The sequence below is a fragment of the Heptranchias perlo genome, chromosome 22 (assembly GCF_035084215.1).
Source record: "Heptranchias perlo isolate sHepPer1 chromosome 22, sHepPer1.hap1, whole genome shotgun sequence".
In the NCBI taxonomy this organism is placed as follows: domain Eukaryota; kingdom Metazoa; phylum Chordata; class Chondrichthyes; order Hexanchiformes; family Hexanchidae; genus Heptranchias; species Heptranchias perlo.
In genome coordinates this window covers 47619196-47641175 of record NC_090346.1, presented here as the reverse complement: position 1 = coordinate 47641175, position 21980 = coordinate 47619196, and the positions used below count along the sequence as shown (strand labels likewise).

The 21980-nt window shown below is 44.6% G+C and overlaps 1 protein-coding gene across 1 annotated transcript; it reads right to left on the bottom strand.

The window, feature by feature from the left end:
- Positions 1-7401: 7401 nt before the first annotated feature.
- On the bottom strand, positions 7402-11077 carry LOC137340752 (parvalbumin beta-like). Its single transcript, XM_068003493.1, has 5 exons — positions 10972-11077; positions 10325-10392; positions 9642-9774; positions 8378-8487; positions 7402-7695 (listed from the first exon to the last, which is right to left on the bottom strand). The coding sequence occupies exons 2-5, from the start codon at positions 10377-10379 to the stop codon at positions 7670-7672; spliced, it is 324 nt and encodes a 107-aa protein (XP_067859594.1). The 5' UTR covers positions 10380-10392; positions 10972-11077; the 3' UTR covers positions 7402-7669.
- Positions 11078-21980: the final 10903 nt, after the last annotated feature.

Sequence of the window (21980 nt, the reverse complement as noted above, 5' to 3'; positions counted from 1 at the left end):
GCATATGGGACCCTGGGCTTTATAAATAGAGGCGTAGAGTACAAAAGCAAGGAAGTGATGGTAAACCTTTATAACTCACTGGTTAGACATCAGCTGGAGTATGGGGGGGGGGAGAGCTTTAACTCCCAAGGTCAGGTGGGAAGTAAAAATTGTAGAAATTTGAAGCTGGACCATGGCCCATTTCCGGGTTTAACGGAGGTGCGTTTCGCTGTGCGCGAGAAACCTGCTCGCTGGAGGGTGGCTCGATCGTTAGGACAGGTGGGTCGGTGATTAGCACAGCCGTTTACATGATTATCACACAGTAATGAGGCGATTATGAATTGATTTCAACGGGCATTTGAATTTAACGCCTTCAGCGCGGGGTTTCCTGGGGCTCGGAAACTCGCCAGTTAAACGGAGGCGAGATTGAGCGGCTCTTCATGGGGGGTCTTTAAAGTTCTGATTGTCCGAGGTGAATGAAAGCTCACTGCGTACAGCCGGTTGTTACAAATCGGATAGCCCGGTGGTGAAGGATTGAAAATGGAGCCTGGTCTTCAGTTGCTTCCAAGCCTTTATTCACAGAGCTCCACATTACACCCACCCCACACCCTAGATCAGCTCTCTTATAAATGGATACAAGAGAGATCGCAATTGATACACACCATCTGAATACAATTAACACTAATTGATATAAATCATGTGGATACAATTAACCTGTTTCCTCTGGCAATCTTTTGACAGAGTTCTTGTGTTCATACAGGTTTTTCAGAAGTATGCTGGCTCTCAAATGGACCACATCAGGGTGGGGGGGGGGGGGTGCAGGGGCGCCATGGATGTTGTCGATAGGACATTGAACGAGGAAGATAATGACCAACCACGGCAGTGATGTCATCTTGTGGTGGGATCTGCAGGCACACGAGAGAGGTGAACAAGAGAGAGGTGCACAAGAGAGAGGTGCACATGAGAGAGGTGCACAAGAGAGAGGTCCACAAGAGAGAGGTGCACAAGAGAGAGGTCCACACAAGGGAGGTGCACAAGAGAGAGGTGCACAAGAGAGAGGTGCACACGAGAGAGGTGCACACGAGAGAGGTGCACACGAGAGAGGTGCACACGAGAGAGGTGCACAAGAGAGAGGTGCACACGAGAGAGGTGCACACGAGAGAGGTGCACAAGAGAGAGGTGCACATGACAGAGGTGCACGAGAGAGAGGTGCACAAGAAAGAGGTGCACATGAGAGAGGTGCACAACACTGATCTGGAGAACAGATGAGAGGAGAGATTTTTAAAATTCTGTCACCAGGCACCTGCGAGTTCCCTGTTTCTCCATCTCCACTTTAGAGGGACGCAGATGTGTGACTTACCTCCATGGCCTCCTCCTCTGTATCAGTGAGCTGCACAATTTGTGGAGGGCCACCTCCAGCCCTCTTCCTCTCCCTTGCATTTTTCACTCTCTTCTCCTACAAGGGGCGAAAGAACAGACCTGTGAGCGACTGAAGGTCACGTATTTACCCGATGGATGCAGTGCATTGGGTGAGGGTGACTATCAGACAGATGCAACAGAGGGTGACTACCAGACAGATGCATCACATTGCATAAGGATTGAGGTGAGTGGCAGTGGTGGTTGGATACAAGGGGAAGTGCCTAGAAAGTGAAGGATGGGTGCTGCCAAAACTTAAGTGGGTGTGAGGAGTGATGTGATGGAGTAGGCTTGGCAAGACAGAGTGAGAGGGGAGGGTGTTGTACACCACAGGATGTCAGTGAATCAGTAACTGTACTCACTTTTCCTGACCTGGTTAGGTCATTAAACCGCTTCCTGCATTGTATCCAAGACCGGGGCACCATGCTCCTGCCGCTCACCTTCTCAGCCACCTCCAACCTCGCCTTCTTGTTACGAGCAGCAGGGTTTTTCCTCCCAGTGCTGGGGAAAATGATCTCCCTCCTGCTCCTTACCGCACTCTGCAGTACTTCGAGGGAAGCATCATTGAATCTGGGTACTGGCCTTGCTCTTCATGAATCCATGGTAAATACTTCCTGGCTCCTCCAATTTCCATTTTTGCATTGGCCATTTAAATAGTGGACTTCAGATCGAGTGATGAGGATGCCTGCTGCACAGTTTGGAGACACGAAACCCAGAAGGAAAAATTTAATCATTCAATCAAGTTGAGATCGCAGAATCTGACCCGCTATCTTCACTTCGGGTTCAGCGCACACAAATCCACCCCCCGCCTGCTCGGAACCAGCCTTTGCGTTAATATTGGGACCATTGTGCCCAATATTGGGCTTCACACTTTAGAAAGGATGTCAAGGCCTTGAAGAGGATGCAGAGGAGATTTACCAGAATGGAACCAGGGATGAGGGACTTCAGTTATATGGAGAGACTGGAGGAGCTGGGATTGTTCTCCTTAAAGCAGAGAAGGTTAAAGGGAGATTTAATAGAGGTGTTCAAAATTATGAGGGGTTTTGATAGAGTAGATAAGGAGAAACTGTTTCCACTGACAGGAGGGTCGGTAACCTGAGGACACATTTAAGATAATTGGCAAAAAAGTCAGGGGAAGATGAGGAGAATGTTTTTTCACTCAGTGAGTTGTTACGATCTGGAATGCGCTGCCTGAAAGGGTGGTGGAAGCAGATTCAATAATAACTTTCAAAATGGAAGTGGATATATAGTTAAAAGGGAAAATTGGCAGGGCTACGGGGAAAGAGCAGGGAAATGGGACTAATTGGATAGCCCTTTCAAAGAGCCGGCAGAGGCACGATGGGCCAAATGGCCTCTTTCTGTGATGTATGATTCTATGATTCTATTAACATCCTGGTCGAATTTGATACAAACCCATTCCCCAAACTTCTGGAGCTGCTCTGTGTGAGTTACATTGTGCCCACAAATCTAGTGACTAGTGGGGTAACTGCTATTCACAATATATATCAATGATTTGGATGAGGGAACCAAATGTAATATTTTCAAGTTTGCTGAGGACAGAAAACTAGGTGGGATCGTGAGTTGTGAGGAGGATGCAAAGAGGCTTCAAGGCGATTTAGACAAGTTGAGTGAGTGGGCAAATACATGGCAGATGCAGTTAACGTGGATAAATGTGAAGTTATCCACTTCGGAAGGAAAAACAGAAAGGCAGAGTATTATTTAAATGGTAATAGATTGGGAAATGTTGATGTACAAAGGGACCTGGGTGTCCTTGTACACCAGTCACTGAAAGCAAACATGCAGGTGCAGCAAGCAGTTAGGAAGGCAAATGGTATGTTGGCCTTCATTGCAAGAAGATTTGAGTACAGGAGCAGGGATGTTTTACTGCAGTTATACAGGGCCTTGGTGAGATTACACCTGGAGTATTGTGTGCAGTTTTGGTCTCCTTTCCTAAGAAAGGATATACTTGCCATAGAGGGAGTGCAGCGAAGATTCATCAGACTGATTCCTGGGATGGCAGGACTGTCGTATGAGGAGAGATTGGGTCGACTCGGCCTGTATTCACTCGAGTTTAGAAGAATGAGAGGGGATCACATTGAAACATATAAAATTCTGACAGGGCTAGACAGATTGGATGCAGGGAGGATGTTTCCCCTGGCTGGGGGCTCCAGAACGAGGGGTCACAGTCTCAGGATATGGGGTAGGACATTTAGGACTGAGATGAAGAGAAATTTCTTCACTCAGAGGGTGGTGAACCTGTGGCATTCTCTACCAAGTCACTGAATATATTTAAGAAGGAGATAGAGAGATTTCTAGACACAACAGGCATCAAGGAGTATGGGGAGAGAGTGGGAGTATGGTATTGAGATGGAGGGTCAGCCATGATCATATTGAATGGCGGAGCAGGCTCGAAGGGCCGAATGGCCTACTCTTGCTCCTATTTTCTATGTTTCTATGAGACAGGAAAGTCTCAGGTTTAATCCTGACCTGTTGTGCATTAATTACAGCAAAGGCTATGGGCCCCGACAACATCCGGCTGTAGTGCTGAAGACTTGTGCTCCAGAACTAGCTGCGCCTCTAGCCAAGCTGTTCCAGCACAGCTACAACACTGGCATCTACCCGACAATGTGGAAAATTGCCCAGGTATGTCCTGTCCACAAAAAGCAGGACAAATCCAATCCGGCCAATTACCGCCCCATCAGTCTACTCTCAATCATCGGCAGTGATGGAAGGTGTCGTCGACAGTGCCATCAAGCGGCACTTACCCTCCAAAAACCTGCTCACCGATGCTCAGTTTGGGTTCCGCCAGGACCACTCGGCTCCAGACCTCATTACAGCCTTGGTCCAAACATGGACAAAAGAGCTGAATTCCAGAGGTGAGGTGAGAGTGACTGCCCTTGACATCAAGGCAGCATTTGACCGAGTGTGGCACCAAGGAGCCCTAGTAAAATTGAAGTCAATGGGAATCAGGGGGAAAACTCTCCAGTGGCTGGAGTCATACCTAACACAAAGGAAGATGGTAGTGGTTGTTGGAGGCCAATCATCTCAGTCCCAGGGCATTGCTGCAGGATTTCCTCAGGGCAGTGTCCTAGGCCCAACCATCTTCAGCTGCTTCATCAATGACCTTCCCTCCATCATAAGGTCAGAAATGGGGATGTTCGCTGATGACTGCACAGTGTTCAGTTCCATTCGCAACCCCTCAAATAATGAAGCAGTCCGTGCCAGCATGCAGCAAGACCTGGACAACATCCAGGCTTGGGCTCATAAGTGGCAAGTAACATTTGCGCCAGACAAGTGCCAGGCAATGACCATCTCCAACTAGAGAGAGTCTAACCACCTCCCCTTGACATTCAACGGCATCACCATCGCCAAAACCCCACCATCAACATCCTGGGGGTCACCATTGACCAGAAACTTAACTGGACCAGCCACATAAATACAGTGGCCACAAGAGCAGGTCAGAGGCTGGGTATTCTGCAGCGAGTGACTCACCTCCTGACTCCCCAAAGCCTTTCCACCATCTACAAGGCACAAGTCAGGAGTGTGATGGAATACTCCCCACTTGCCTGGATGAGTGCAGCTCCAACACTCAAGAAGCTAGACACCATCCAGGACAAAGCAGCCCGCTTGATTGGCACCCCATCCACCACCCTAAACATTCACTCCCTTCACCACCTGCGCACTGTGGCTGCAGTGTGTACCATCCACAGGATGCACTGCAGCAACTCGCCAAGGCTTCTTCGACAGCCCCTCCCAAACCCGCGACCTCTACCACCTAGAAGGCCAAGAGCAGCAGGCGCATGGGAACAACACCACCTGCACGTTCCCCTCCAAGTCACACACCATCCCGACTTGGAAATATATCGGCCGTTCCTTCATCGTCGCTGGGTCAAAATCCTGGAACTCCCTTCCTAACAGCACTGTGGGAGAACCGTCACCACATGGACTGCAGCGGTTCAAGGCGGCGGCTCACCACCACCTTCTCAAGGGCAATTAGGGATGGGCAATAAATGCCGGCCTCGCCAGTGATGCCCACATCCCATGAACGAATAAAAAAAAATTGATCCAAGCTGCGGATAGCAGTAGTGGGGAGGGGGAGGGGGGAGGGGGGATACAGCTGACATCGACATCCCTGAGGTAGGGAAGGGAATAAAAATCAGCCAGTCTTCCTGCTACTGACTCCCGCTGGAAGTGTGTGTGTGTGTGTGTGTGTGTGTGTGAGGTGAGAACAGGATCAGGGTCAGCTGTGATGCCCTCACGGTTGAAGAGTCTGCTGACACGTGAAGACCGGTCTCTTTGAGGGGATACCACTTTCGCTAGCTTGAATTCTCCCTCCAAAAATTTAATAAGCTTAAAATTGGTTTCTGCTTCCAGGCCATTTGTGTAAGAAGTGATGAAATGAAAGCATCCTCTTATTCATTATAATTTGCTTTAACTTGATCACGTGACACGTTATCTTGTACCGTGTTATCTGATTGCATGATCCATTCTCCTACCGTCTTTTGCTTTTGTTTTGCGTTCAAGTTAAGGGCTGGGGAAGGGTGCACCGGGCATCCAGTGCTGGCATCAAGCACTTCCAGGTTAGTTATGGCATCATTAATTACCATGCTACAGACAGCAGGCAGGCACTATCACGAGCAATCAGCTAGTTTAGATAAAAGTGTGAGTGTGTAGAAAGAAAGAACTTGCATTTACATCGTGGGACATCCTCAGGATCTCTCACAGGGCTTCACATCCAGCGATTTACTGTTTGAAGTTGTCACCGTTGCGCATATTTTGTGATTATGAAATGATTAGTGATTGCTTTTTTCCCTAATTTCCGAGGTTTAGTTTAGGGATCCTATTGTGTGTATATTGGTGTTTCCAAATCCCGGAGTTAGGGTAGAAATATTCTGTGACATTATATTCCAGGCAGTGAAACATTGGGAGATAGAAACAAGGGTGGGCACCACTTGAACATCCGTACTGTGCACTTAATGAGCGGAGGTGTCACAACATATCAGTCTGAAGACCCGACACAAGTCACTAAATCCTCGAGCCTCTTTCAGCTGATATTATGAGCCAGAGATGTTTCTCAAGAACGTTGTCAGCAGGGCATTCGAACTTGTGTCTGCTAAAGCTGGATAAGGAAGAGAGAAGGAACTAAACTGCTCAGAATGCCAATTGGATCAGCGCTGGGACATTCTGGAGGCATTAAAGCCTCCAGGAAGATGGTGATGCACTGGTTAATCAGATTCAGTGCCACCATCTCCAGCTGCATGACCAGTCTCACCGATTTAACTCAAGAACTTGTGACAATGGGTCCCCAAAGTTAAAGGTGGGGGGGGGGGGGCAGAGTGGGGAACTTTTAAACTCGCACCGTGACCCCCTTTTTGCAAGCACTAACCATTCATTTCCTTCTTGGTTACAACTTCGAATGAAAGTTTCATTTTTGACCGTGCGGAATTATTGCAAACATTGGAGTGGACAATGAATCAGGAAGAAGAAAAAGACACTTTACACACAATGGACTGGTCACTGTTCTAGTCTGCAACAGGGCACTGGGCATTCGCTTGTAGAATATTTCTGTTTCCTTCTCATTTCAATAACTATGGTCATTAAAAATTAATCACTTTGATTTCAACCTTCTCTTCATTCAAACCATTGGGAACATGTCCTATAATCTTTAATTTATGATGTCCTATAATCTTTAATTTATAATGTCCTATAATCTTTGCATTTTAAGGAGAAGCTAGATAAACACGTGCGGGAGAAAGGAATGGAAGGTTATGCTGACAGGGTTAGATGAAGAGGGGAGGGAGGAGGCTCGTGTGGAGCATAAACACCGGCATAGACCTGTTGGGTCGAATGGCCTGTTTCTGTACTGTACGTTCTATGTAATTCTTTTAAGGCTTCTACGGCTATTTCTCTTTGAAGTTATGCTTGCATACCTTCCCAAAAACTACGTTAAAAAGAAAAATATCATTCCAATCCATCCAAGAGACACAAGTAAACCAGCCCAGGAAATTATTTTCAATAGTGATCTTTATTATTTTGTGAATTTGGCGATTCGAGGCTCTTTCCACAATTAAGACATCGAACAATAAATATCAATTAACCTGCACAGAAAATGTTCCGTTAAAAAGTTTCAACAAAGGAAACGACATTTAGACATTTATTAATGCCATTCAACTGTATCAAAATGTATAAATAAAAATGTGCTTGCTATGTGAGGTGTTAGTAAAAGTGTCCGAACGGCTCAGCATTGAGAGAGTGGCCTTCAGTTCTAGCTTCTTTATGCTTTGACCATGCTCTTGAACTCTGGAACATAAACAAAGGGTTTCAGAATGAATGTGATTGAAGTAATAAAGTAACATTTTCAAAAGAACTTTACAAGTACAAAGTTTGCATTTGTTCCAAACCATTAGCTTAGCCTGAAGCTTTGTCTTTTCATCAGTTGCTGAAGTCTTCTGATAGCCCAGTGGAGTACATTCCCTGGTGTAGTTCTGAGCTCTGCAAAGCTGGGTCATCCCAGATTTGATCCCTGGTCTGTGCTGAACTTTACCTCATTTTGTTGGGGGGGGGGGAGGGGGGAGGGGGTAACGGGCACTACAATTGAACTCACTGCCCCCCCCCACCAAGGTTAGGTTGTGAATACACAATCAGCCAGGGCTCCTTCACTTGACCGCTATTCAGTGATCTCCGCTGGCAAGTGCGCACATCTGGTAAGGATCATGCTCACTCCACACAGTCAAGCAACCCGCCAACACTAGCTGACAGGTAAAGAATAGCCAGTTGACTGAGGTACTGGAGGCCATAAAACCTTAACCCAGCACCTTCAGGGCAGTAAGTGTAGGAAGTTGAAAGGAAAAAGGATTCACAACAGCTGACACAAAGTAGACTAAACTTAGTATTTCCACACTGCCACAGACCACCCAATATTATCTTTGCTCCTAGTTAAAGTTCTGAGGAAAAGTGTATTTTGTAAAACTATTGAACTCACCATCAACTCCAATCTTGCCATCATGATCACTGTCTCCAGCGTTAAGGAAGGCCTCGGTCTCAGCAGGACTCAATTCTCTGGCAGTGGCAGAGAAATTCTTCAGGAAATGTCTAAAACCAGGAAACGCAACCAAATCAGTCACCTACATTACAACAGTGATTACAGTTAAAAAGTAATCCATTGGTACATCCTGAGGATAAGGTGCTATAAAAGTTCTTTCTTAACTGTTGTTCATTGGCTATAAGTGCGATATTAAATAGGCCCTTATCCAGGATGGCAAAAAAAAATTACTATCCTAAATATTCATGCATCTATTCACCTATAATCTATTCAAAGTCTTTTGTGCAGTGCACACTTTCCCTATCACATTTTGTTGATAACACCCCTCACCATGAGCAATGCCACGGGACATTTGCTATTAATATAGAGAAGTTTTGAGGTCCATCTGTCACACTCTGGGTGTCACATCTTGTCACACACTGTGACACGGTGTGGTGTTTGAAATAATACAAAAAAGGATAATGCCAATCATATCCAACCTACAGAGAAATATCCCCAGCGATAGAGTACACATTCACAATTGACCTCAGGATAGCTTGAATAGCAATTAGCCTCTAATTGACCTGAAACTGGGGTGAAGCCATTTTTTAAAGAAAACATTAATTTTAAGTCGAATAAGTTCCCAGGTGGTCTCTATTACAGTCCGCTTATCATCAACTTTATCAACGTCAATAGCATTAGGCACAGATGAGAGAAACTCCATGTTGCCCCAGCGTGGAGCATGTGTTGCAGCCAGCAGTATAACTTCTTGTTGCGGGCTGACCACCGCTCTATAGCAGGTACTGATGACAAAAGCCCGTTCGGGTTTCGTTTTCCCGTTTGCCTTTCAGTGACGGTAATGATTGAATTGTTTCCCTAAGTCATCTCCCATTATCACTGCGCCCTGACGTTGGAAAGTAGTTTCAGGAGAGAATTTTTTTTTAAAAAAAGACAATGCTGATAAGGGCGCCTCCATTAAAAAAATACTAAAGAATTCACCCAAATAAGAATAAAGTCATAAATGAATAGAAATGGTCAAACTGGCCTGTATCTTTCTGTTCCAAGACAAGCCCAGTATTCTGGTACCAGAGTCAGCTACACCCATTGCTATATATACTAGGTGCACAGATGTGATGTGGTCACTCGAGGTATTGTAATGAGCATTCAATATGGAATCTATCAATAGACACTGTGCTGCAAAATAAGGAGATAGAGGATTGCTTACTGCAACTCTTCCACCTCAATGAACCCGCTGTGGTCCTGGTCGAGGATGTCAAAGACTGCAGCGAGTTCAGCGTCTGATTTCTTGCTGAGACCGCTGGCTTCGAAGAACTTCTTGTGATTGAACGAGTCAGCTCCTAAGAGGAGAAGAAAGAACAAAAAAAAAAGTTGCAAGAGCCGACCCGTTAACCCCTTATTGCAATGGACCAAACGCGCTAAAAAAAAAACCCTCCCCACTCTAGGGAACATTTTTATGGGGGCAAAGGTCGCAACCATTAGCCCCCAAAAATCAGACAGGCGCTTTCAAATGACAGGTTCAATAACTCTCAACTCAACTCAATGATAAATCTGTGAACTGTTTTGGAAATGTCACGTTCCCTCGGTCCTTGCCTAGACTCTATGTCATTTAATCTACTTATTATCTGGTTTTAACCTACAGTTTTCTAAAAGTTTCTAAATAGTTATTGGTTCTTTACACGGGGTCAGTTTCAGAGTGAGGGCCAACCGATTAAGAGAGATTTCCTTGTCGACATCATTGGGATGTCTCTGAGAGACGCGATAAAGCGCGCTATAAATTCAAGTCTCTTTTCTTTTAAATAAAAACACATAGGGCCAGCACTGAAAATTTGGAACAATCTACGGGTTTCATTTAAACTACTGTATAATAAAAAAAATGAAATACTTCACCGGCACATTGAGCCATGGCAGCCTTGATAGCGGCAGCGCCGAGAACCTTTTCCATCGCTATTGTGGTACTGGAAAATAACAATAACAAGGATCAATCACTCACTGTTGTCTCTTGTGCATTCCCTGTGGGCACAATAAAAGTTTCTTAACTTTAAACAGACTCCACTCTACGCCTTCTTATCAAGTGTCCCGTTATTTTTTTTAAAAAAACAAAGCACTGAGAGGTAGCAGCATCATATCTCCACTTGCTGTGCGGTTTTCTTGTCCGATGGAGCCCTTGGTCCCGGAGTTACTTTTCTTAGGACTTGTGAGCAGGTCCACTTTGAATGATGAGGTCGCCGGGAATTACCGTCTCTCACCAACCGACCTATTGAGGACGGACGGTCAACTTTTTAAAGTTCCAATGGAATGCAACAGAACGCACCGCTTTTGCATCCGTTTCCCACCCCCAAAGTGTGTCCAGGGTTAAATTTGCTCTGGCATCCAAGGCAGGGAGAAGGTCGGCTGAAGAATCTACGAGGCCCCAAGCAGGGATTTTTTTTTTCTTGGTCTTTTTTTTTGGGTTTTGTTTGGTTGTTGTTGGATGGGTTGATTCCGCCTTGGAAGAAGACCTGAAGGAAGAGTGAGAGGAGTCTGGCGCAACTCACCTGGTCCTGTGGATCTTCTACCCTTTCAAGAGTCAGGAGGTGAAGAGAGCGAGTGCAGCGTGGTGGCTCTGGTGTGAGTGGATCTTTATATACTCTTCATTTTGCAAGGCGTTTGCAGAATTCAAATTTCAGCGTCATCACGGCTCCTTGAACATGGAGAGGGGATCAGTGTCAAATGAACTTACCAGCTAATCACTTTTACATCTATTTTTATCTGCCAGAATTTATATATAATATTGATCAATAACAAGCTTCAGCGATTCTGCCCGAAAGGCTATGGGGGAACCTTGAATTTTGCCACCTGTTTAACAATAGTAGTAAAGTGAAATAAGTTTTTTTAATATAAAGGATAAATAAACAGAAAGAAATGCTGTCTGTAATTCTCGCTAATTGAATAATATTTTAAACATTACACCACACATGATGAACTCAACTGATACATAAAATTAGAAAAAAAAGTTGAATACTTTTTTTGGTTATCAATTGCGAATTTCCATGCAATGCAAATTTGCTGCACCATGCAACTTTTTATTATAGAATATGTATGTCCTTTCACCAAGTCCTGGTTTGGAAGTGGGATTATGGTGTAACTGAGTTGCATTAGTCAGCAGCTGTATTGCTGTACTGGCCTGGGTTCAATTCAATTAGAATCATAGAATGATACAGCACAGAAGGAGGCCATTCGGCCCATCATGCCAATGCTGGCTCTTTGAAAGAGCTATCCAATTAGTCCCACCTCCCCTGCCCTTTCCCCATAGCCCTGCAAATTCCCCTTCAAGTATTTATCTGATTCCCTTTTGAAAGTTATTATTGAGTCTGCTTCCACTGTCCTTTCAGGCAAAGCATTCCAGATCGTAACAACTCGCTGCGTAAAAAAAATTATCCTCATCTCGCCTCTAGTTCTTTTGCCAATTACCTTAAATCTGTGTCCTCTGGTTACCAACCCTTCTGCCACTGGAAATAGTTTCCCCTTATTTACTCCATCAAAACTGTTTGTGATTTTGAACACATCTATTAAATCTCCCCTTAACCTTCTCTGGTTTGAGGCCATTCAGCCGGTACCAGTGAGTCCTTTAATCATCTTCTACATGTGAGTCCCATCTCTCTATCGCTGCTCCCAGTTTCTCTCATTCATTTCTTACCAGTCTGTATCTCTCTCAGCCTGTTTCATTTCTCCAATTATTTAAATAAAATGACCCTCTGCCCCCATCTCCAAGACTAAAAGGGTTAAATTATGAGGGCATGTTGCATAGACCAGGCTTGTGTTCCCTTGAATATAGAAGATTAAGGGGTGACGTAATTGAGGTGTTTAAGATGATTAGAGGATTTGATAGGTTAGATGGAGAGAAACTATTTCCTTTGTTGGGGGAGTCCAGAACAAAGGGGGCATAACCTTAAAATTACAGCTAAGCCATTCAGGGGTGATGTCGGGAAGCACTTCTTCACACAAAGGGGAGTGGGAATCTGGAACTCTCTCTCCCAAAAAGCTGTTGCGACGAGGTCAATTGTAAATGTCAAAACTGAAATTGATAATTTTTTGTTGGGTAAGGGTATTAAGGGTTACGGAACCAAGGTGGGTAGATGGAGTTAAGATACAGATCAGCCATGATCTAATTGAATGGCGGAACAGGCTCGAGGAGCTGAATGGCTACTCCTGATCCTATGTTCTGTGTAACTTAATTCTGCTACTTTCACTAATTTAATTAACTTATTTTACTGGAAAATAAACTTTAAGCTCCAACCTCTTACATTTGATAAACAGAATAACTGCTCCAGTATCTAGTTACTCGCACCAACTTATCTTGCATTATTTGATCCACAGAGTATAAAGACAAGTTTGAAAGTGGATGTGTTCTTGTCACTGTTAGCAGCCACTAACGACCTTGGAATGATTGTTAGCAAATCTTTAGCTGGCAATTCATACAGCTATATTGCTTGCTGTTAGCCTGACCTACATTCTAATTTGCATATTTTAAAGTTTTTTTTTTCTTCTTTCAACAAGGTATGCAATAACATAATTATTGAGAGCCATGGTTCTCGCCTCTGAGTCAGAAGGTCGTGGGTTCAAGTCCCACTCCAGGGATTTGAGCACAAAATCCAGACTGACACTCCAGTGCAGTACTGAGGGAGTGCTGCACTGTCGGAGGTGCCGTCTTTCCGATGAGATGTTAAACTGAGGCCCTGTCTGCCCTCTCGGGTGGACGTAAGAGATTCCTTAGTACTATTTCCGAAGAAGAACAAGGGCGTTCTCCTCGGTGTCCTGGCCAATATGTATCCCTCAAACAACACCTAAAAACAGATTACCTGGTCATTATCTCATTGGTGTTTGTGGGAGCTTGCTGTGCACAAATTGGCTGCTGCGTTTCCTACATTACAACAGTGACTACACTTCAAAAGTACTTCATTGGCTGTAAAGCCCGTTGGGACGTCCTGAGACCATGATAGGCACTATATAAATGCAAGTCTTTCTTTCTTTCTATAATTTGAGCAGAAGCCCTTTGGTTGATTTAGTCTGACCATCCAATATCCTCTCCCTTTCCTGTAATATATTGAATTCATTAAATTGATCCTTTGAGACAACAGGAATATATTTACTTTCTTTTTGAAATCTCGTATAGTTTCTTGTTTAACCATCTACACTGGCAATTGGTTCCATCATCCTTTTGCTAAAGAAAGCTGCCCATTTAAATTTTGTTCCCTTTCCTTTCAATCTGGTTCTGGAATTCTGCCAATGACAGAAAAATGCGTCTAGTTCCAACCTACCAAACCTCGTCACAATCGGAGCGATTTCAGTGAACTTTCCACCTAGACTTTGGGGCCTGATTTTAACTTTTGGCGCAAATTAGGTGGTTGGCAGACAGAGTTTGCCCCTTGACCCAATGCCACCTGTTGTTGCTGCCTTGATCCACTCCGCCAGGTTAACAACCGTGCGGTGAAGAGGAAAATTGTCTTTTTTTGTTAACAAGAGTTCCACCTTGGTGCTTTAGAATGTGAGACCACACCACCAGGTCCACGTTGTCAGCCATGACTCAGTGGGCGGCTCTCTCGCCTCTGAGTCAGAAGCGAGAGAAGTGGGTTGAAGTCCCACTCCAGAGACTTCAGCACATAATCTAGGCTGACACTCCTAGTGTAGTAATGAAGGAGTGCTCCACTGTTGTCTTTCAGATGAGATGTTAAACTGAGGTCCCCTCTACCAATTTGTGCACATCAAGGTCCCACAAACAGCATAATGACCATATAATATGTTTTTTAATGGTTGAAGGATAGATATTGGCCAGGACACCGGGGAGAACTCCCCTGCTCTTCTTCAAATAGTGCCATGGGATCTTTTACGTCTACCTGAGAGGGCAGACAGGGCCTCAGTTTAACGTCTCATAATAAACGTTTCAGAATAGAAAAAGTGGGTGACATAAATATAACTCGCTGTAGATGTGAAAAGAACTGACTTTAATAATTCAGTGAGTAACATTGTAATAGCACAGCTAGCGAGATGATGCAAGTGCCATTGGACCACGTTTGATGAGACAGAATCTGTGGAGCAGACTGACTGCGGTACTGCATAATGAACTCATGGCTAATCCACACTGTTGTTACCCTTGCACGAGAAATTAATCTTCCCCAACGGGAGAGAGAATGAGGAATGCTGGTGGTGCTCCACAAATAAGAGCCCTTACTGTCTACAAAGAGGCAGCTGCCACCATCATTGGCAGGGAGACCACAGAGGGTGTTGGCAACGGCAAAGCTGGCAGATGGGACTGAGCCGCTGATTTGTAGAATGATGTTCATGTAGTGAGGAGTTGCCAAGAATTGTTACAATCATCTGGTAACAGACTGTGATTGAGCAGCATTGCGATCTTCCTGGATTTACTGAGATAGAGATGAATATCTTAAGACAAAACCATACGTATTTATGATACAGTCGTTGGGCCAGGTTTAGTATTACTAAAAGGGTTAGCAAAGTCTTGTGCCTTTTGACATATTTACATATCCAACTGGGTTTAAGTTAAATGTTCTATAGTCAAGTGACATTAGTACCATTGATTTTCTGTTACTATCTAATAGTTACTTTTAATAACCCTGATTCAAATCCCTCCATGGCCTCGCCCCCTCCCTAACTCTGTAACCTCCTCCAGCCCCACAACCCTCCGAGAACTCTGCGTTCCTCCAACTCTGGCCTCTTGTCCAGCCCCCACTTCCTTCGCCCCAACATTGGCGGCCATGCCTTCAGCCGCCTAGACTCTGGAATTCCCTCCCTACACCTCTCTGTCTCTTCACCTCTCTCTCCTCCTTTAAGACCCTCCTTAAAACCTACTTCTTTGACCAAGCTTTTGGTCACCTGTCCTATTGTCTCCTTCTTTGAGTCGGTGTCAATTTTTTTGTCTGATTAGCCTCCTGTGAAGCACCTTGGGACATTTTACGATGCTAAAGGTGCTATATAAATGAAAGTTGTTGTTGTTGATTTGGAGTTAATAGCTTCAGTCACAAGGTGTGAAAGAGTTTTTATTCTTCTTCTGCCCAAAGACTAGGAGATCAACAAGGGGGCTTGTGTCAATTCAGTAAGTTTCAAAGAAAGAACTCCATAGGCAGCGTATATTACCAAATACTGTACGTATAAACTCACACTCTCATTCAAAGGAAGTGAGGACTCACTTACAGGAGTGGTCTTTGGCAACGAGAATGAAAGAAATATCTAAATAAAGCCTAAGAATGTAACAGATATACCTTCAAACTGTGCTTGAATCACAATATACTGTGCTTAAGTAGCTGAGTGTATGCCTGTGTGTGAGTCAGTTAGTAAGTAGGGAGACATGACATGACAAGAGCAGAATGGTATTGACCCTAAGCTCCAGCTTCACCCTCGCCTACTCCCTGGATGCTCTCATAGTCAATCCAGAGTGGCCTCCTCGAAGGAAATCAAGGACTTGTGGTCACTCCTCCAGTGTGTTTTCTTTTATTATGCGATGTAGCCTTGACATGTTACAAATTTAAGTAGTATGTAAGGTGACAGATGTGGTCAGTAAGTAAACATGCGTCATATAGTTAGGTTGTGTTAGAAGGATTTGCTGTGTGAAGCCCCTTTAAGATTTCAGTGTGACGACAGTTTCAGATGTAATTTGCAGCTTGTATTCATGCCATACCGTAGTATTTGTCTTGCATGACAAGCAGTCGAAGGACTGTATAAATACTTTAGACGGGGCAGCAGTAGAGGACTAACAGAGAATGAGGAAACACAAGGTGTGCATTTACTTGAGGTGGCTACTTAGCAACTAAAGGTGCTCTGTAGCCTTACTTTGGCTGCCATCTTCTCCCACATTTGGAAAGAGATTCACTCAGTGTTGGTTACAGCATCTATCATGTCAGCTATCTCCTGCCAGGTTTGATGCTGTGGAAGGTACCCAACAACAACTTGCATTTATATAGCGCCTTTAACGTTCCAAGATGCTTCACAGGAGTGATTATCAAACCAAATTTTACACCAAGCCACTTAAGGAGATATCAGGATAGGTGACCTTAAGCTTGGTCAAAGAGGTAGGTTTTAAGCAGCATCTTAAAGGAGGGAGAGGAAAAAAGGTGGAGAGGTTTAGGGAGGAAATTCCAGATTTTAGGGCCTAAGCAGCTGAAGGCACAGCTGCCAAATATGCGGCGAAGGAAATCGGGGATGTGCAGGAGGCCAGAACTGGAGGAGCGCAGAGATCTCGGAGGGTTGTAGGGCTGGAGGAGGTTACAGAGATAGGGAGGGGCCGAGGCCATGGAGGGTTTTGTAAACAAGGATGAGAATTTTAAAATCGAGGCTTTGCTGGGCCAAGAGCCAATGTAGGTCAGCGACCACAGGGGGTGATGGGTGAACGGGACTTGGTGCAAGTTAGGATACGGGCAGCAGAGTTTTGGATGAGCTCAAGTTTATGGAGGGTGGAAGGTGGGAGGCTGGCCAAGAGAGCATTAGAGTAGTCAAGTCTAGAGATAACAAAGGCATGGATCAGGGTTTCAGCAGCATGATGAGTTGAGGCAGAGGCAGAGTCAAAAAGCACCAAAGAGGACAGGCCTCCCTTCCTTCAGCATCAGTAAATCTGTTGGCCTGTGGGCGAGTGAGAAACCTCCATTGCGAAGTAAATTTCCAGGGCAAAGCCTTACCCTTTAGCAGTGGGTGAAAATACTGAAGTTTAAATAGCCACTGCAGCACTGTAAATTGGCATCTGCTCCATTAGGCAGCCCACTGTGCAGGTGGGATCCTGCACTAAACAGTCAAAATATACAAAGCCTGAATATTTGGAATAAACAGCCGTGCAAGTGCAATTCATCCTAAGGTCAGAAATGGGGATGTTCGCTGATGATTGCACAGTGTTCAGTTCCATTCGCAACCCCTCAAATAATGAAGCAGTCCGAGCCCGCATGCAGCAAGACCTGGACAACATCCAGGCTTGGGCTGATAAGTGGTAAGTAACATTCGCGCCAGACAAGTGCCAGGCAATGACCATCTCCAACAAGAGAGAGTCTAATCACCTCTCCTTGACATTCAACAGCATTACCATCGCTGAATCCCCAGCCATCAACATTCTGGGGGTCACCATTGACCAGAAACTTAACTGGACCAGCCACATAAATATTATGGCTAAAAGAGCAGGTCAGAGGCTGGGTATTCTGCGGCGAGTGACTCACCTCCTGACTCCCCAAAGCCTTTCCACCATCCACAAGGCACAATTCAGGAATGTGATGGAATACTCTCCACTTGCCTGGATGAGTGCAGCTCCAACAACACTCAAGAAGCTCGACACCATCCAGGACAAAGCAGCCCGCTTGATTGGCACCCCATCCACCACCCTAAACATTCACTCCCTTCACCACCGGCGCACAGTGGCTGCAGTGTGTACCATCCACAGGATGCACTGCAGCAATTCACCAAGGCTTCTTCGACAGCACCTCCCAAACCCGTGACCTCTACCACCTAGAAGGACAAGGGCAGCAGGCACATGGGAACAACACCACCTGCACGTTCCCCTCCAAGTCACACACCATCCCGACTTGGAAATATATCGCTGTTCCTTCATCGTCGCTGGGTCAAAATCCTGGAATTCCCTTCCTAACAGCACTGTGGGAGAACCTTCACCACACGGACTGCAGCAGTTCAAGAAGGCGGCTCACCACCACCTTCTCAAGGGCAATTAGGAATGGGCAATAAATGTTGGCCTTGCCAGCGACGCCCACATCCCATGAATGAATAAAAAAAATCAACAGAAACTCTTGCAATGCACACTTTTTGTCTCCAGTTTGCATCTGAGCTGGATCTGACTGATCATGTGAACAATGACGTACAGGAAAAGAGCCTCTGGTCTATCCAGCCTTTCCCTTCTGCATCACAATATATACAATCCCCACCCCACCCGAAACCATGTGATCTCCTGGGAGAGGTGAAAAACCAGATAAAAACCCAGACCAATTTGGTGGGAAAAAATCTGGGAAATTATTCTCCGACCCACTTGGGCGTTCAAAATTAGTCCAGGAGATCACTCTGGCCCTGATAATTCTCTGCAGCACCTACCTTTTGTACGAGGTGATCTCCGACCCAGCCAGAAACAGGTCCAGCTCTCGCTTGAAGGAATTCAGCAAATCGCCGACCACCGCACGAGCCGGCAGCCTGTTCCACAGGTCCACTATTCTCTGGGAAAAGAACCACCTCCTGACATCTAACCTGGACCTGGCCTCGTACAGCCTAAAACTGTGACCCCCCCCCCCGTCCTCCCTAACCTATTTAATTGGAACAAACTGTCAACTCGAACACAATCTATTCCCTTCACCATCTTATAAACCTTGAGTGCCATGTCGCTTTGGGATTCAGACTTCACTGGGCCAGCTTTCAAAAGGAGCGTGGCGTCTGAGCGTGAATGTGTTCACCAGACACTGGAATCTGAGTGACACACACCGGAACGTGGGCTGGTTACAGTGAAGGTGTCCACACTGCCAGATTTATGCCAACACCACTGTGGGTGATGCCACGATTGAGTTGTTGTCTGCGCTACAATTTGTCATTGACCACTTGGCAACTGCAGCGGAGACACCTGAGATATCTGCTCAATGGTCCGCCATGTGCCTCACTGTAGTTCTGCTTTGGACGGGTATGTTAAGGGGTGATGTACAGGTGTCATGAGACGTGGTTGCAACACGTAAGCAAGATCTCCCAGAAGCCAACCTTCCAACAAAACCTTTCATGTGTTGGGCGACGCATGATTGCCTGAGAATGTAGGAGTTTTAAGCCCTTCCCCAGGAAACCTGCATTCATATGGATGACTTTCATGTGATGATCACATACCATTTGCACATTCACGGATGCTGCAACCTTCGTCCCTTTGCCAAATTAGAAAGAAAGAAAGAACTTGCAATTATAACGCCTTTCACCTCAGGACATCCCAAAGCGCTTTATAACCAATGAAGTACTTTTTGAAGTGTAGTCACTGTTGTAATGTGATGCAAATGCAGCAACCAATTCACACACAGGAAGGTACCAAAAACATCAATGTGGTAAATGAACAGATAATACGTTTTTTTAGTGATGTTGGTTGAGGGATAAATATTGGCCAGGACACCGGGGAGATCTCTCCTACTCATCTTCAAAAAGTGCAATGAGATCTTTTACGTATAAACATCCACATTTTAATATTAACTTTTTGTGTTTTAGAACAAGTTTTCAGTGAAGAAACCAGAAAGGTCCCAACCCTCTCTTATACCACTGTTGTGTAACTGTCCCGTTAGCCCTTGTTTTGTCTCTGACATTTTTCTTGAAAGTTTGCATATTAATGCATCTTTTGTGAAACCATTGTACTCTTGACCGCATGGTGGTTGCAAGGAGGAGGGTTCATGGATTAATTAGGACATCGATATCAGATCTTGGAAACAGGGCGAAGAATAATGTGTGGCTGGATAAGACACGGAGGAAAGGGAAATCTTTGCAGATATTTCACTCTGATCCAGGTTATGAAATAGGTCGATGGTTTGTTTCCAGTTGATAAGTGCACTTTTTCCAGTTAGTGAGAGACAAGGCCAAGAGTGAAATTCACAGACATTTTGCCCCAAAACATTTTAAAAAATTTGTTTTATCTAATCATAAATGTTTTATCCCGAGTTGATTCAATCTATATATGGAACTTTACATAAACATTCAGACAGTGGAACGGCTGTTTGTTGTAACTGATACAAAATAGTCTGATACAAAATTGTCTGCATCAGACTCCAGCTGTGGGAAGTCTGTTCCCCTGATCTTGGTCTTTGGTCCTTTATGCTAACACCAGGACAAGGAATAAAGTGAGCAGTTTCAATTAGAATCATTTTAGTTACAATTTGGAAGAAGGTACAGATGATTGTCACAAAGCACTTTAGGAGAAACTAGCATTGATATTTCATTAGAATGAAAATATAAGGATGATCCCTATTAAGTTAAGGGATTTAATGAACTGCAGCATTACTTTTTATTCATAATGGATATGAATATCCATTATGAATAAAAATATGAATATCCATTATGGTAATGGACAAATGAAAAACATGATATTAATTTGAAAAGGTTATTTTGTTAGCTGTTTAACATACCAGCAATTTTAACCCTGCCTGAATCTCCAACCATGTAGAAAGTATTAGCCTCAGCAGTCTGGCACCAGAGGAGAATCTCTGCAGGAACCGTCTGAAGTCAGAAAAATATCATTATAATTGGAACATTAGGAACTGGAGGAGGCCATTCAGCCCCTCAAGCCTGCTCTGCCATTCAATTAGATCATGATTGATCTGCACCTCAACTCCATTTAACCATCTTTTCTCCATATCCCTGATGCCCTTACCTAACAAATATGTATCGATCTCAGTCTAGAAGAAATAGTTTCTCTGTAGCTACCCTATCAAATCCCTTTATCATTTTAAAGACCTCGATTAGATCACCCCTCATGCATCTTCAATCAAGGGAATACAAACCAAGTTTATGTAACCTGTCCTCATAATTTAACCCTTTAAGACCTGATTTCATTCTGGCGAATCTGCACTGTAGCCCCCCCACCCCCCCCCCCCACCCCCCGCAAGGCCATTATATCTTTCCTGAGGTTTGGTGCCCAAAACTGAACTCCAGTCGGGGTCACAACCAAAACATCACTTCCTCGCTTTTGTATTCCAAACCCATTGAGATAAAGGTCAACATTCCTTTACTGCTCACAGTCCACTAAGCGAATTGGCTTGTATGTTCAATCCTATCTTCTCAGAAAAAGTCTTTGTAAGGAAGTACAGCTCCTAGAACAAAGAAAAAAATGAGCACTTCTAGTGAAAAATAACAATCAGATAGCATAAACATCTCCATGCAAACTTGTAGAATAATATGATTTAATTAAAATCTACATACATTGGCACCGAGTTTGTGGCACTGGGAGTACCAATCTAGTGAAAAGACTTTAGGAAAATGTTCTATTGCAAGAGATGAAAGTGAGTAATGGTGAATGATCTGAGAGACATTCAAAAAATACCTTTTTCTTTACACTACAGTTTGATACTTTTGCTTTGCTGACTTCAGCATTGAATTACTACCAAAATAAAATAAAGTGATCCAGAGTACATCATTGCTACTGTTTGCACTGATAGAGAGATTGTGTGAAAAGGCAATGAATATATTAGTAACAATGTGCATTGGCTGTGGTACGAATGCAGCTGGGTCAGTTGGCTTTTTGAATGCAGCTAGATCTATGGCTTTATAAAAAATTCATTCTCAGGATGTGGGCGTCACTGGCAAGGCCGTCATTTATTGCCCATCTCTAGTTGCCCTTGAGAAGGTGGTGGTGAGCCGCCTTCTTGAACCGCTGCAGTCCGTGTGGTGAAGGTTCTCCCACAGAGCTGTTAGGTAGGGAGTTCCAGGATTTCGACCCAGCGATGATGAAGGAACGGCGATATATTTCCAAGTCAGGATGGTGTGTGGCTTGGGAGGGGAACGTGGAGGTGATGGTGTTCCCATGTGCCTGCTGCCCTTGTCCTTGAATGCAGCTAGG